The sequence below is a fragment of the Crinia signifera genome, chromosome 4 (genome assembly GCF_055691185.1).
Source record: "Crinia signifera chromosome 4, ASM5569118v1, whole genome shotgun sequence".
In the NCBI taxonomy this organism is placed as follows: Eukaryota; Metazoa; Chordata; class Amphibia; order Anura; family Myobatrachidae; genus Crinia; species Crinia signifera.
The window spans coordinates 302,934,066-302,950,598 of record NC_139220.1 but is presented as its reverse complement, the minus strand read 5'-3'; the positions used below and the strand labels follow the sequence as shown (position 1 = coordinate 302,950,598).

The window sequence follows — 16,533 nt, the reverse complement described above, 5'->3', positions numbered from 1 at the left end:
CCGTGTGTACGCTGTGCCACCCGTTTGTACGCTGTGGCCCCCGTTTGTATGCTGAGCCCCCGTGCACGCTGTGCCCCCCTGTGTGTGCGCCCTGTCCCCCCTGTGTGTACGCTGTGTCCCCCCTGTGTGTACGCTGTGTCCCCCGTGTGTACGCTGTGCCCCCCGTGTGTACGCTGTGCCCCCCGTGTGTACGCTGTGCCCCCCGTGTGTACGCTGTGCCCCCCGTGTGTACGCTGTGCCCCCCGTGTGTACGCTGTGCCCCCCGTGTGTACGCTGTGCCCCCCGTGTGTACGCTGTGCCCCCCGTGTGTACGCTGTGCCCCCCGTGTGTACGCTGTGCCCCCCGTGTGTACGCTGTGCCCCCCCCGTGTGTACGCTGTGCCCCCCCCCGTGTGTACGCTGTGCCCCCCCCCCCGTGTGTACGCTGTGCCCCCCCGTGTGTACGCTGTGCCCCCCCCCCCCCGTGTGGACGCTGTGTCCCCCCCCGTGTGGACGCTGTGTCCCCCCCGTGTGGACGCTGTGTCCCCCCCCGTGTGGACGCTGTGTCCCCCCCGTGTGGACGCTGTGTCCCCCCCCGTGTGGACGCTGTGTCCCCCCCCGTGTGGACGCTGTGTCCCCCCCCGTGTGGACGCTGTGTCCCCCCCCGTGTGGACGCTGTGTCCCCCCCCGTGTGGACGCTGTGTCCCCCCCCGTGTGGACGCTGTGTCCCCCCCCGTGTGGACGCTGTGTCCCCCCCCGTGTGGACGCTGTGTCCCCCCCCGTGTGGACGCTGTGTCCCCCCCCGTGTGGACGCTGTGTCCCCCCCCGTGTGGACGCTGTGTCCCCCCCCGTGTGGACGCTGTGCCCCCCCCGTGTGGACGCTGTGTCCCCCCCCCCGTGTGGACGCTGTGTCCCCCCCCCCGTGTGGACGCTGTGTCCCCCCCCCCGTGTGGACGCTGTGTCCCCCCCCCCGTGTGGACGCTGTGTCCCCCCCCCCGTGTGGACGCTGTGTCCCCCCCCCCGTGTGGACGCTGTGTCCCCCCCCCGTGTGGACGCTGTGTCCCCCCCCCCGTGTGGACGCTGTGTCCCCCCCCCCGTGTGGACGCTGTGTCCCCCCCCCCCGTGTGGACGCTGTGTCCCCCCCCCCGTGTGGACGCTGTGTCCCCCCCCCGTGTGTACGCTGTGTCCCCCCCCCGTGTGTACGCTGTGTCCCCTCCCCGTGTGTACGCTGTGTCCCCTCCCCGTGTGTACGCTGTGTCCCCCTTCCCCTTGTTTATGCTGTGCCCCCTCTGTGCCCTCCGTGTGTACGCGTGTACGCTGTGCCCCCCGTGTGTACGCTGTTTCCACCCCCATGTGTGTACGCTGTGCCCCCCTTGTCTGTACACTGTGCCCCACCCCCCCTCCCGGTTTACGCTGTGCGCTCCGTGTGTACGGTGTGCCCCCCTTGTCTGTACGCTTTGCCCCAACCCCCCCCCCAGTTTACGCTGTGCGCCCCATGTGTACGCTGTGTCCTGTCAGTGCCCCCCGTGTGTATGCGGTGTCCCCTCAGTGCCCCCCGTGTGGACGCTGTGCCCCCTCAGTGCCCCCCGTGTGTACGCTGTCCTCCTGAGTGCCCCCTCGTGTGTAAGATATCCCCCTCAGTGTCCCCCTTGTGTACGCTGTGCCCCCGGGTGTGCGCCGCACCCCGCCATGTGTGTGCCACGCCCTGCCATGTGTATGCCATGCCCCCCCTTGTGTATGCTGTGCCCCCCATGTGTATGCTGTGCCCCCTGTGTGTACGCTGTGCCCCCTCAGTGCCCTCCATGTGTACGCTGTGTCCCCTCAGTGCCCTCCATGTGTACGTTGTGCCCCACAGTGCCCTCCGTGTGTACGCTCTCCCCCCTCAGTGCCCCCGTGTGTACGCTCCCCCCCGAGTGTACGGTGTGCCCCCCTTGTCTGTACGCTGCGCCCCCCCCGGGGTTTACGCTGTGCCCCCCGGGTGTCCGCTGTGCCCCCCGGGTTCACGCTGTGCCCCCCGGGTGTACACTGTCCCCCTGAGTGCCCCCGCGTGTGTACGATATCCCCCTCAGTGTCCCCCCTGTGTGCGCTGTGCCCTCGGGTGTGCGCCGCGCCCCGCCGTGTGTGTGCCACGCCCCGCCATGTGTATGCCATGCCCCCTGTGTGTACGCTGTGCCCCCCCCCTTGTGTACGCTGTGCCCCCCCTGTGTGTATGCTGTGCCCCCTCAGTGCCCTCCATGTGTACGCTGTGTCCCCTCAGTGCCCTCCATGTGTACGCTGTGCCCCCACAGTGCCCTCCGTGTGTACGCTCTCCCCCCTCAGTGCCCCCTGTGTGTACACTCCCCCCCGAGTGTACGCTGTGCCCCCCTTGTCTGTACGCTGCGCCCCCCCCCCTGGGGTTTACGCTGTGCCCCCCTGGGGTTTACGCTGTGCCCCCCGGGGTTTACGCTGTGCCCCCCAGGGTTTACGCTGTGCCCCCCGGTTGTACGCTGTCCCCCTGAGTGCCCCCTTGTATGTACGATATCCCCCTCAGTGTCCCCCCTGTGTGCGCTGTGCCCCCGGGTGTGTGCCGCACCCTGCCGTCTGTGTGCCACGCCCCGCCATGTGTATGCCATGCCCCCTGTGTGTACGCTGTGCCCCCCCTTGTGTACGCTGTGCCCCCCCTTGTGTACGCTGTGCCCCCCCTTGTGTACGCTGTGCCCCCCCTTGTGTACGCTGTGCCCCCCTTGTGTACGCTGTGCCCCCCCTTGTGTACGCTGTGCCCCCTGTGTGTATGCTGTGCCCCCTGTGTGTATGCTGTGCCCCCTGTGTGAATGCTGTGCCCCCTGTGTGAATGCTGTGCCCCCTGTGTGTATGCTGTGCCCCCTGTGTGTATGCTGTGCCCCCCCTGTGTGTACGCTGTGCCCCCTCAGTGCCCTCCATGTGTACGCTGTGTCCCCTCAGTGCCCTCCATGTGTACGCTGTGCCCCCACAGTGCCCTCCGTGTGTACGCTCTCCCCCCTCAGTGCCCCCTGTGTGTACACTCCCCCCCGAGTGTACGCTGTGCCCCCCTTGTCTGTACGCTGCGCCCCCCCCCGGGGTTTACGCTGTGCCCCCCGGGTGTACGCTGTCCCCCTGAGTGCCCCCTTGTATGTACGATATCCCCCTCAGTGTCCCCCCTGTGTGCGCTGTGCCCCGGGGTGTGTGCCGCACCCTGCCAACTGTGTGCCACGCCCCGCCATGTGTATGCCATGCCCCCTGTGTGTACGCTGTGCCCCCCCTTGTGTACGCTGTGCCCCCCCTTGTGTACACTGTGCCCCCCCTTGTGTACGCTGTGCCCCCCCTTGTGTACGATGTGCCCCCCCTTGTGTACGCTGTGCCCCCCTTGTGTACGCTGTGCCCCCTGTGTGTACGCTGTGCCCCCTGTGTGTATGCTGTGCCCCCTGTGTGAATGCTGTGCCCCCTGTGTGAATGCTGTGCCCCCTGTGTGTATGCTGTGCCCCCTGTGTGTATGCTGTGCCCCCTGTGTGTATGCTGTGCCCCCTGTGTGTATGCTGTGCCCCCCCTGTGTGTACGCTGTGCCCCCCCTGTGTGTACGCTGTGCCCCCTCAGTGCCCTCCATGTGTACGCTGTGTCCCCTCAGTGCCCTCCATGTGTACGCTGTGCCCCCACAGTGCCCTCCGTGTGTACGCTCTCCCCCCTCAGTGCCCCCGCGTGTACGCTCCCCCCTGAGTGTACGGTGTGCCCCCCTTGTCTGTACGCTGCGCTCCCCCCCCGGGTTTACGCTGTGTCCCGTCAGTGCCCCCCGTGTGTATGCGGTGTCCCCTCAGTGCCCCCCGTGTGGACGCTGTGCCCCCTCAGTGCCCTCTCGTGTGTACGATATCCCCCTCAGTGCCCCCCCTGTGTACGCTGTGCCCCCGGGTGTGCGCCGCACCCCGCCGTGTGTGTGCCACGCCCGGCTATGTGTATGCCATGCCCCCTGTGTGTACGCTGTGCCCCCCCTTGTGTATGCTGTGCCCCCCATGTGTATGCTGTGCCCCCCGTGTGTACGCTGTGCCTCCCTGTGTGTATGCTGTGCCCCCCCATGTGTACGCTGTGTCCCCCTCAGTGCCCTCCATGTGTACGCTGTGCCCTCCGTGTGTACGCTCCCCCCCGAGTGTACGGTGTGCCCCCTTGTCTGTACGCTGCGCCCCCCCCGGGGTTTACGCTGTGCCCCTGGGTGTACGCTGTGCCCCCCGGGGTTTACGCTGTGCCCCCCGGGTGTACGCTGTCCCCCTGAGTGCCCCCTCGTGTGTACGATATCCCCCTCAGTGTCCCCCCTGTGTGCGCTGTGCCCCCGGGTGTGCGCTGTGCCCCCGGGTGTGCGCCGCACCCCGCCGTGTGTGTGCCACGCCCCGCCATGTGTATGCCATGCCCCCTGTGTGTATGCTGTGCCCCCCTGTGTGTACGCTGTGCCCCCTGTGTGTACGCTGTGTACTCCGTGCCCCTGTGTTTGCTTCAGTGCCCCCCGTGTGTATGCTGTGCCCCCCGTGTGTATGCTGTGCCCCCCGTGTGTATGCTGTGCCCCCGTGTGTATGCTGTGCCCCCCGTGTGTATGCTGTGCCCCCCGTGTGTATGCTGTGCCCCCCCGTGTGTATGCTGTGCCCCCATGTGTGTACGTCTTGCCCCCCACTGTGCCCCATGTATGATGTGCCCCATCACTGCCCCCAATGTGTATGCCGTGCCCCCTCATTGCCCCCCGTATGTATGCTGTGCCCCCTTAGTGCACCCCCGTGTGTACGCTGTCCCCCCTCAGTGCCACCCCCCATGCCTGCACCAGTGCTGATCCCTCTGCCGGCGGGCACCTGCTTTGGGCTCTGACCATGACCCAGCTCTTTTCTGTATGCTGTCCACCCTTAGTGCCCAAGCCCGTGTGTACACTGTCCCCCCTCAGTGCCCCCCTGTGTACATTGTGCCCCCTCAGTGCACCCCCCGTGTGTACGCTGTGCCCCCCCCCGTATGTATGCTGTGCCCCCATAGTGCACGCACACACCCCCATGTGTATGCTGTCCCCCCTCAGTACTTCCTCTTGTGTACGCCATCGCCCCTCAGTGCCCCCACCGTGTGTACGCTGTGCCCCCTGGGTGTACGCTGTGCCCCCCAGGTATACGCTGTGTCCTCTCAGTGCCCCCCCCGTGTGTACACTGTTCCCCCTCAGTGCCCCCCGTGTGTATGCTGTGCCCCCCGTGTGTATGCTGTGCCCCCCGTGTGTATGCTGTGCCCCCCGTGTGTATGCTGTGCCCCCCGTGTGTATGCTGTGCCCCCCAGTGTGTATGCAGTGCCCCCCCGTGTGTATGCTGTGCCCCCGTGTGTATGCTGTGCCCCCCATGTGTACGCTGTGCCCCCACGTGTGTACGTCTTGCCCCCCACTGTGCCCCCGTGTGTATGATGTGCCCCATCACTGCCCCCAATGTGTATGCCGTGCCCCCTCATTGCCCCCCGTATGTATGCTGTGCCCCCTTAGTGCACCCCCGTGTGTACGCTGTCCCCCCTCAGTGCCACCCCCCATGCCTGCACCAGTGCTGATCCCTCTGCCGGCGGGCACCTGCTTTGGGCTCTGACCATGACCCAGCTCTTTTCTGTATGCTGTCCACCCTTAGTGCCCAACCCCGTGTGTACACTGTCCCCCCTCAGTGCCCCCCTGTGTACATTGTGCCCCCTCAGTGCACCCCCGTGTGTACGCTGTGCCCCCCCCCGTGTGGACGCTGTGCCCCCTCAGTGCCCCCTTGTGTGTACGATATCCCCCTCAGTGCCCCCCCTGTGTACGCTGTGCCCCCGGGTGTGCGCCGCACCCCGCCGTGTGTGTGCCACGCCCGGCTATGTGTATGCCATGCCCCCTGTGTGTACGCTGTGCCCCCCCATTGTGTATGCTGTGCCCCCCATGTGTATGCTGTGCCCCCCGTGTGTACGCTGTGCCTCCCTGTGTGTATGCTGTGCCCCCCATGTGTACGCTGTGTCCCCTCAGTGCCCTCCATGTGTACGCTGTGCCCTCCGTGTGTACGCTCCCCCCCGAGTGTACGGTGTGCCCCCCTTGTCTGTACGCTGCGCCCCCCCCGGGGTTTACGCTGTGCCCCTGGGTGTACACTGTGCCCCTGGGTGTACGCTGTGCCCCCCGGGGTTTACGCTGTGCCCCCCGGGTGTACGCTGTCCCCCTGAGTGCCCCCTCGTGTGTACGATATCCCCCTCAGTGTCCCCCCTGTGTGCGCTGTGCCCCCGGGTGTGCACCGCACCCCGCCGTGTGTGTGCCACGCCCCACCATGTGTATGCCATGCCCCCTGTGTGTATGCTGTGCCCCCCTGTGTGTACGCTGTGCCCCCTGTGTGTACGCTGTGTACTCCGTGCCCCTGTGTTTGCCTCAGTGCCCCCCGTGTGTATGCTGTGCCCCCCGTGTGTATGCTGTGCCCCCCGTGTGTATGCTGTGCCCCCCCGTGTGTATGCTGTGCCCCCACGTGTGTACGTCTTGCCCCCCACTGTGCCCCATGTATGATGTGCCCCATCACTGCCCCCAATGTGTATGCCGTGCCCCCTCATTGCCCCCCGTATGTATGCTGTGCCCCCTTAGTGCACCCCCGTGTGTACGCTGTCCCCCCTCAGTGCCACCCCCCATGCCTGCACCAGTGCTGATCCCTCTGCCGGCAGGCACCTGCTTTGGGCTCTGACCATGACCCAGCTCTTTTCTGTATGCTGTCCACCCTTAGTGCCCAACCCCGTGTGTACACTGTCCCCCCTCAGTGCCCCCCTGTGTACATTGTGCCCCCTCAGTGCACCCCCGTGTGTACGCTGTGCCCCCCGTATGTATGCTGTGCCCCCATAGTGCACGCACACCCCCCATGTGTATGCTGTCCCCCCTCAGTACTTCCACTTGTGTACGCTATCGCCCCTCAGTGCCCCCACCGTGTGTACGCTGTGCCCCCACCGTGTGTACGCTGTGCCCCCACCGTGTGTACGCTGTGCCCCCTGGGTGTACGCTGTGCCCCCCTGGTATACGCTGTGTCCTCTCAGTGCCCCCCCGTGTGTACACTGTTCCCCCTCAGTGCCCCCCGTGTGTATGCTGTGCCCCCCCCCGTGTGTATGCTGTGCCCCCCCGTGTGTATGCTGTGCCCCCCCGTGTGTATGCTGTGCCCCACATGTGTATGCTGTGCCCCCCATGTGTAGGATGTGCCCCCTCACTGCCCCCCCCATGTGTATGATGTGCCCCTTCATTGTCCCCCCTCAGTGCCCCCTGTGTGTACGCTGTCCCCCCTATGTACGCTGTCCCCCCTCAGTGTCCCTCCCCCTTGTGTATTCTGTGCCCCCTTAGTGCACCCCCCCATGTGTACGCTGTCCCCCTCATGTGCCCCCCATGTGTACGCTGTACCCCCCATGTGTATGCTGTGCCCCCTGTGTTTGCTGTGCCCCCCGTGCTTGCACCAGTGCTGGTCCCTCTGCCGGCAGGCATCTGCTTTGGGCTCTGACCATGACCCAGCTCTTTACCGCCATCACCATCCTTCCCTGAGCTCTAAGCTTCAAGTGAGGTCTGCTGCTGCTGCTACATTTATTTATTTTAATTAATTGGGATGCCAGCACCTTAAGTTACATTATTTTACCATTAAATGCATGTGATTTATGTATATTTTTGTATATGAATTTATTATTATGTGTTAATAAAATATTTTTGATATTTCAATTGAACCGACTCTTGTGCCGTTATTGTAAAGGTGGACCTACTTTAATCAAATACTTTAATAAGTGGTAGCGCTGAGACAGCTTTCCAATTATTTTCTTTTACTACTTACAAGCTGGTTTGGTTGTTGTCATATGCGGCTTTCCTTGCCTATTAATAATTTTAATCAATATAGCGCCAGAGGTATGGTGTGACTCACTACCTCCCTCCTTTTTTTTTTTTTTTACACTAAAATTGGTCACATTTCTCTTAACAGTATTTGTTCATACCCAAAAAACTAATTTGATCATTGCCCAAAAGCAAAATGGCCATGGGAGAGCTGCTGCGCATGCGCAGTCACATGTTGCACCTGCCATGATCCTTTGCAGGGAGGACCATGGGAGGAGTTTTGCATTGTCGTGCATGCGCAGCAGCCCTCCCACGGCCATTGCTGCACAGGGTAGAGATCCACAGGAAGCCCACCACCCTGGTCACCTGCACCATATGCCTCACACTGCAATGCCCTACAGTAAAGCTTTTACACAATGGGTTTCATGCTCTTGGACGGGTGTCTTACTCATTGCCAGGGGTTTGTAATGCTTGTAGCCAGGGGTAATGCTTATTGCCAGGGGTGTGTTATTGTTAAACATTTAAATAAATCCAATGTTTATTCTTACAGTGAAATTTTAGATTTCTGAATTAAAAAAATAAATTGAAAAAAAGCCATGAAATTCCATAGACAAAAAACCTTACGGTTTCACATGTCCCATTAAGGCTTCTTACACATGATCTGGCATTTCAGAAACCTGTTGTAACTCTTCCACTCAAACTCCAAAAAGCAATGAAATTCCGATCATTAAGGCTGACGCCTTAATGGACGTGTTCCTTGCGCAATACAGATATGGTACGCCATCACAGCCTGTGGGTAAGTGCAGATTCAGCACTCTCACAGAGTGAGATTGCTGTCACTCACACAATGGTGGAGCTGCTAATTCACAGATTTGTGTGCTCATTGGAATACACACATGCAGTCTATGCAACTGAAGGTCTGAGCAGTAAACAGAGCCGAGAGGATGGGTTAAAAGTGGTGTTGATTGGGGTAGGAGGCAGTATGGTGCGGATGGGGAGCAATAGAAATGCGTAGATGGTAGGAAGGCTAAGCAGCACTGATGGGGACTAACAAAGCAGATGGGTGGAAAAGAGTGGCACAGATTGGGGAAGGTAAGACAGAGTGATGCGATTAGGTGGGAAACAGTGGAACAATTAAAGGTGGCCCAGATAGGAAAAAGACCATAGCCGGGATGGTGGGTAGACAGAGGAGTGTGGATGGGTGGCAGAGCAAAGATGATGAAGGGAAAACAGGAACACAGATGGAGAGAGGAGACAGCAGTACAGATGGAAGGAAACTGTGGCATGGATGAGGGGACAGAGCAGCCTGGATGGAGGGGGAGACAGTATCACTAATAGAGGGGAAGCCAGTGGCGCAGATAGAAGGAAACAGAGTGGCATTGATGTGGAAAGACAGGGCAGCACAGGTGGGGAATACACATTGACGTGGATGAGGGAATACAGACTAGCATAGATAGGAGAACACACAGCAGTAAGGATTGGGGAAGACAGAGTTACATGGAGGCATATACTGTAGGAGAAGAAAGTGTAGATACATAGTAGTTGGAGTATTATAGTTTTTGCAATTATGCAAGATGTTTGTGGTATCTGCATGTGAATACTAAATGAAATGGATAGTAGGTAGTGAGTGTGAGATTTTGGACCCCAGTGGTATAGTTCTAATAACTCAGTGGGATAGACAGTGTTAGATGATTGCAGGTACTTATTAGGATGAGTGCGCCACATAACAGCTCAGACCTTCAGTTGCATAGACTGCATGTGTGTATTCCAATGAGCACACAAATCTGTGAATTAGCAGCTCCACCATTGTGTGAGTGACAGCAATCTCACTCTGTGAGAGTGCTGAATCTGCACTTACCCACAGGCTGTGATGGCGTACCATATCTGTATTGCGCAAGGAACACGTCCATTAAGGCGTCAGCCTTAATGATCGGAATTTCATTGCTTTTTGGAGTTTGAGTGGAAGAGTTACAACAGGTTTCTGAAATGCCAGATCATGTGTAAGAAGCCTTAATGGGACATGTGAAACCGTAAGGTTTTTTGTCTATGGAATATATAGTAACCTGATGCACAGAGTAATATGTAAGATACTATGATGGAGCTGCCACCTAGATACCCCTTTATATATACTAACCTGATGCACAGAGTAATATGTAAGATACTATGATGGAGCTGCCACCTAGATACCCCTTTATATATACTAACCTGATGCACAGAGTAATATGTAAGATAATATGATGTTTAATATGATAATATGATAATATGAGTAATTATAATGTATTTACTATAAAAAGTATCTTACACTGTATATACCATTACAAACAACCATACTAGAGCTGGCTAATAACAGACAAGCTTATAAACAATGGATTACTGTATAGCAGTGTCTTATGTAGGATCTTATCATACTTCAGATATATTTTTTTAGATTCATGTAAAATAATTTTGAAACAGATTGAATGTGGGGAACACAGGATAGTTCAGAGTCAAAGAAGAGATTATGGCAGCGATTTCAAGTTTGTAAGTACTATTGACTGGTGGCACACCTCCACACCCAGAGTAACAGGGTCATATAAATTAGGGCACACATTCGGTATGTTCCTATGGAAAAAGTGTCTTTTAATGCTTTTCGACACTTTGTTTAACACACACATGCAAAGAATCCTAGACAAACAGGTATAATAATGAGACATGTAGGTTTAAGGACATGTTCCAGCACCAAGTGCTATTGTTCAGTCTGCTGCAGTATAACACAGCCACAATCCTCTATGCTTCATTGTACAGCTAATTCACTTGTCTCTGTCACTAATATGGCTCCAGCCTACACACTGGTCACTTTTTGTTATCAGTGCCAAGAGCAAAAGAAAGATGAGTTTTAAACCCTCACATTCACTGGTCATTAGATCAGTGCAACCAGGAATACCTGGCATTTCAAACCTCCTGCACAGGATTTTGCTCTAGTGTCCCTTTGATGGAGAGGATCCCATGGGAATGTGGGAAATTCAAGTGAGAGGTGACCCATCTTACCACAATATACATATATATATATATAAACCTGCGGATGTCTCTGCACTTCAAAATGATCTTAATAAACTAGATGAGTGGAAAAAAAGTGTAAGATGAGGTTGAATGTGGATAAATGCAAGGTTATGCACCTTGGGAGACAAAACCAGTGTGCTAGTTATAACCTAAGCGGGGAGGCATTGGGAAATTCAGTACATGAAAAGGATCTAGGAGTCCAAATAGACAACAAACGGGTGTAGTTCTCAATGTCATATAGCAACAAACAAAGCAAACAGAATTCTAGAATGTATAAAAAGGGGCATGGAAACTAGGGACTCAAAAGTAATTATGCCACTGTACAAAGCATTGGTTAGACCACACCTTGAATACGGAGTACAATTCTGGGCCCCACACTATAAAAAATACACCATACAATGAAAAAACCCAAGGAAGAGCAACAAAGCTAATAAAGGGAATAGAGAATTGAAGCCATAAGGATAGATTGAGCAAATTAGGACTGTTTACACTAGAGAAGAGACATTTAAGGGGGGACATGCTCAACATGTACAAATATATAAAAGGCCAATATAAGGAACTGTCAAACACCCTTTTTACTGCAAGGAAGGACTCTAGGACTCGTGGACACAAGTTTAGATTAGAAGAAAGAAGATTTTGTTCCCTAAGAAGAAGTAATTTCTTTACTGTCAGGGCAGCCAAACTATGGAACTCTCTTCCTGGTGAGGTGGTGTCGGCTGACACAATAAATACATTTAAAATAAGGTTGGACAAACATTTATTGGTTAAAACATCCAGGGGTACGAATACCAATCATAATATGTCTTTAAAAATATCAGTATATACTATATAAACAAGGGATAAACTATGAAAACCTAGGTTGAACTTGATGGACGCAAGTTTTCATTCAGCCTTATCTACTATGTAACTATATATGTAATACAGGTTGAGTATACCTTATACAAAATGCTCGGGACCAGGAGAATTTTGGATAATGGATTATTCCATATTTCGGAATATTTTAATATTTCAATGATAAGGTATCTTGCATTTATGTTGTACATATACACCAAACACTTGAAATAAACACAAATATATTTTATTTGTGCATAAAACAAGGTTTCAAAACATGAAACAAAGTTTGTGTACAATCTCAGCCACTGAATTTAAATGCCAAGCAATCATTGTCTTGCACATATATAGTGGCAGTTATATATCATTCCCTCAGTAGTGCTGTTACAGATGTCCCCAGTAGTGTCAGATACATATCATGTCCCCAGTAGTGCTGGTACAGATGTCCCCAGTAGTGTCAGATACATATCATTCCCTCAGTAGTGCTGTTACAGATGTCCCCAGTAAGTTTTAATAAAAAAAAAATTGTGTTCACTTTCTGGAATGTATGGTTTTCGGAATGATTTGGATAACGCATATTTGAATACGGGATGCTTAACCTGTATCATGTTCTTTCTATACAGTAGCACTGTAACTGTAAAAGTTGATGTACTTCAGTAACTTTTATATTTTTTAATATAATCTTTATCTGTCATACAGGACATTTTAGAAGACATTGAGGAAATGGACATTGATTTCTGATCAAATCAACTATAGACGTAATTTCTCCTGACACCTCTGGTAGTTTAATAAAACTGTTATTTTGTGGATAGGAGAAACTTCTACAGCTAATTTGTTTGTCATCTAATACATGATGAGTCTGACAGGAGAGAGACCACATCTGTGCTCTGAGTGTGACAAATGCTTTACACGTAAATCTCGGCTTGTCATACATCAGAGGATTCACACAGGAGAGAAGCCATTTACATGTTCTGAGTGTAGCAAGTGCTTTATTGGGAAGCAGCATCTTCTCAGACATCAGAGGAGTCACACAGGAGAAAGACCATTTACATGTTCCGAGTGTAGCAAATGTTATAGAGACAAGAAACAATTTCTGAGTCATCAGAGAACTCACACAGGAGATAAACCATTTACATGTTCTGAATGCAGCATGTGTTTTTTTAACAAGCAGCAACTTATCAGACATCAGATGAGTCACACAGGAGAGAAGCCATTTAAATGCTCTGAATGTAGCAAGTGTTTTACAGAGAAGATGAAACTTGTTGTACATCAGAGGATTCACACAGGAGAGAAACCATTTACATGTTATGAATGCAGCAAGTGTTTTACCAACAAGCACCACCTTGCGAGTCATCTGAGGAATCACACAGGAGAAAAGCCATTTACATGTTGTGAATGTAGCAAGTGTTTTAAAACTAAGCAACAACTTGTTAATCATCAGAGAATTCACACAGGAGAGAAAACATATAAGTGTTCTGAATGCAGCAAGTGTTTTGCACGGACATCACAGCTTGTCTGTCATCAGAGGATTCACACAGGGGAGAAGCCATTTATATGCTCTGACTGTAGCAAGTGTTTTAACAAAAAGCATCATCTTGTCAGACATCAGAAGATTCACACAGGAGAGAAACCATATAAATGCTCTGAGTGTAACAAGTGTTTTATCCGAAAATCAGAACTTGTTGTACATCAGAGGATTCACACAGGAGAGAAACCATATAAATGCTCTGAGTGCAGCAAGTGTTTTATCCAAAAGTCGAATCTTGTTGTACATCAGAGGAATCACCCAGGAGAGAAACCATTTACATGTTCTGAATGCAGCAAGTGTTTTATTACAAATATAACACTGCTAAATCACATGAGGAGTCACTCCAGTGATCTGATTGAAAAATGTTCCACTTGAAATTGTATCACTTTGATATGTTTGAAAGTGAAGAAATGTTTATTTTCTGAATGTAACTTGTATTTTCTATTAATCAATTGTGTTAACAACTGGATGATAAACCAATGTAATGTAATAAACAATCCCCCCAAAATTGCCTGAAATGCTTATTTATATGTAAATATAATTTGTCACATTCCCCTGGCATAAGAGGGTGCTACTACTGACAGCTAATATAATAGTAAACAACAAGCAGCAGAGAGAGTAGCTGTTATCTTGTTTTATTCCAAGTGGTTTATCGTTTATTGGGTTTTCATAATTGCAGGATAACCCAATTGATAAAAAATCTGCAATATATTAAAGCAGAAAATATAGCATTGGGATTATTTTCACAATTATTATAGATCTATGTAATTGTATCATACTATAGTGGTGCCAGAGCACAGTACGCCAAAGTATAGTGGCCAAAGGAACAATGTCATGTTGTGTCAAATCATAGGGCATCTACGTTCCCTGTATGCCACCATATAGTGCATCCCAATTATATCTATTCCACCAAGTAGTGCATCCAAGTTCTCTGCATATCACCAAGTAGTGCATCCAGTTCTTTTTATACAAACAAGTAGAACATCTCAGTTCTCTGTATGCCACCAGATAGTGCATTCCAGCTCTCTCTCTCTACACCACAAACTAGTACATCTCAGTATGCCAACAAGTAGAACATACCATTCCTCTGTATGTCACCAGGTAGTGCATCCCAGTTCTCTATCCCACTAGGTATTACATCCCAGTTCTATGTGTGCGTTTTCTGTGTGCCACCAGGTAGTACATTCCAGTTCATTCTAATACATTGTGGTTTATTTTGTTCTCAGTATGCATTGTAGGGCCCAGTTCACTGACAGCCACTTTGATTAGACCATAGTTGCAGTATATAGTAATTCCCTAATTCAAACAATGCCAGTAAGTAGTGCCACACACAAAATGCCCTATTTTTGTCAAACCAGTTCATATTATGCACAAAAGAGAAAAAAACTGACAAAAAAGTCAGTTATGGAGTGCTTAATATAAGTGTACTTAATCAAGAGCTGCTGCTTTGAGGGAGTAGTTGGCTCCCTAAATGAATAAAAAACAACAGGAAAGATATAAAGCAGCGCTAAATATTTGTAAAAAAAATATATAACAAGTGAATCAATAAGTAAACATTTTAATGGCACAATGAAATTGATAAAATTGTAATTAAGAACATTGAAATATCGCAAATTCAAGGACCAAGTGCAATCACAATAGTGGTTAGAACTGTATGGATAAATGAAACCTGCACTGAAACGGGCTTGAAGTCCCTTTGGCGAAGTCCTGTAATGGATTTCAAATCCTGGGTACCACTGGAGGAAATGTCCTGTGGTTTTGGATGTGATAATTACCAGGTCTAGACAGCCTCAACCAGAATGTGGTTTGTATCCAGGTGTAAAAAGCAAGGTACTCCTCAGTAATGGGACATCCATTCAGATGAATCAGCAGGTGAATCAGCAGATCGGTGTGAAAGGTAAGTTCTTGGGGCACCAGCTCCTGAATAACACCAACGCGTTTCACTGAACACAGTCAGCTTTTGCAAGGTGTCTTGGTGTTGTGCCTGTCCTCATATTTATACCTAGACTTCCTGTTAGGTCATTTGCATAATTGATTTGATTCACTTGTATAATATCACTACTATTATAGATACAAACTCGGAGACAGAACCATAATAAATAATATGTACTAAAAACAAGATCAAATTCATAATATACATAAAGAATGGACTAAAATACTTAAATATATCATTATGTAACCAATTACTTCCGGGTTTTTTCCGGGTTGGGTCTTAAATTGATGGGTCATAAATTGATAAGATATCTTTCTTTGATGAACTGCAAATAGATTAAGACCAGATCAAGTTATCACATATAGAGGATAGTCCGTCTTTACTTTAAGAAATTAAGATCATCCAGGAAATTGCAACAATTCTGAAGGTTTCAGCAAGTGCAGCAGTCACCCTACAGGGCTATGATGTCACCGGCTCCCATGGGGTTTCACCACAGCAATTAACAAGTAATAACAACTCATATTAGAGACCAAATAAATTATCCAATGAGTTTAAACAGCAGACACATCTCACCATCAACTGTCTATGTATGTGTAGATCTAAAGGTGCCCATACACTGAGCTGATTATGATGAATCGGGCCATGAATTCGGCCCAAATCAGCTCAGTTTGATGTCCCCTCAGGTACGATACGCAGTCCCATGTGCAACTGACTTGAGCTGGTGGTCGGACCTGCCGCCCATCCGACCACCCGACCTCCCTCCCTGTGCGGCAGGGGTAGTGAGTATTGCATGCATTAAATTGCACTTATTGCATGTAAAAATGGCACAAGTGAGCATGTGATCCTCCTGGGGAGCTGCCGGGGGTGTCAAGGACCAACTGGTCTGACTCGTCCTTTGGACAAATTGGCCCAGTGTATGGGGGCCTTTAGGGCTTCGATGAGATTATCAAATACTGATCTTGTATTGTCCTTTTTTGCACTTTCCCAAATCTTTTTTGAATAGTAGAATTGGAATAAGCGCTACTGCTGCTATTGATTGTACATGTTTGTTCCTGTTCCATAGTCTGATTCATGGCCAGGGAGGTCAGTATCTTTCTAGGGCCCCCCTTTGGCTGGCATGTATTTGAATTTTTTAATTTCTTTTTAGCTAAAGGTTTTGTTTAGTGGGGTAGTGCTGCATCTTCACCTATCTGCTCATGCTTAATGGTGCTTAGCAGCGGGATCTCAGACACACTGACTGCAGAAGTGTGCAGTGCATTACTGGGAGATTACTAAATCCCATGAGACTTTGCACAAGAGGTCAGAGGCTGAGAGGCTTGTGCTGAGCACTGATCTCGTTATGGGAGAGTTTTTAATCAGAGGCAGTGCTGGGCCTGTGAGGTCTCGTACAGGGCAAGGTACAGAGGGATGAAAACAGACTTTCCAGGTGGTGTATGTA

The 16,533-nt window shown here is 51.6% G+C and overlaps 1 protein-coding gene and 1 pseudogene across 1 annotated transcript in view; one reads left to right on the top strand and one right to left on the bottom strand.

The window, feature by feature from the left end:
- Positions 1-16,533, bottom strand: part of LOC146073256 (uncharacterized) — a 211,251-nt pseudogene that overhangs the window by 103,617 nt on the left and 91,101 nt on the right.
- Positions 1-16,533, top strand: part of LOC146072179 (uncharacterized) — a 112,793-nt gene that overhangs the window by 84,473 nt on the left and 11,787 nt on the right. The window contains exon 3 of the mRNA XM_083179509.1: positions 12,567-13,406. Coding sequence (XP_083035635.1) covers positions 12,567-13,406 — 840 coding nt within the window. The remainder of the gene's footprint in view (positions 1-12,566; positions 13,407-16,533) is intronic.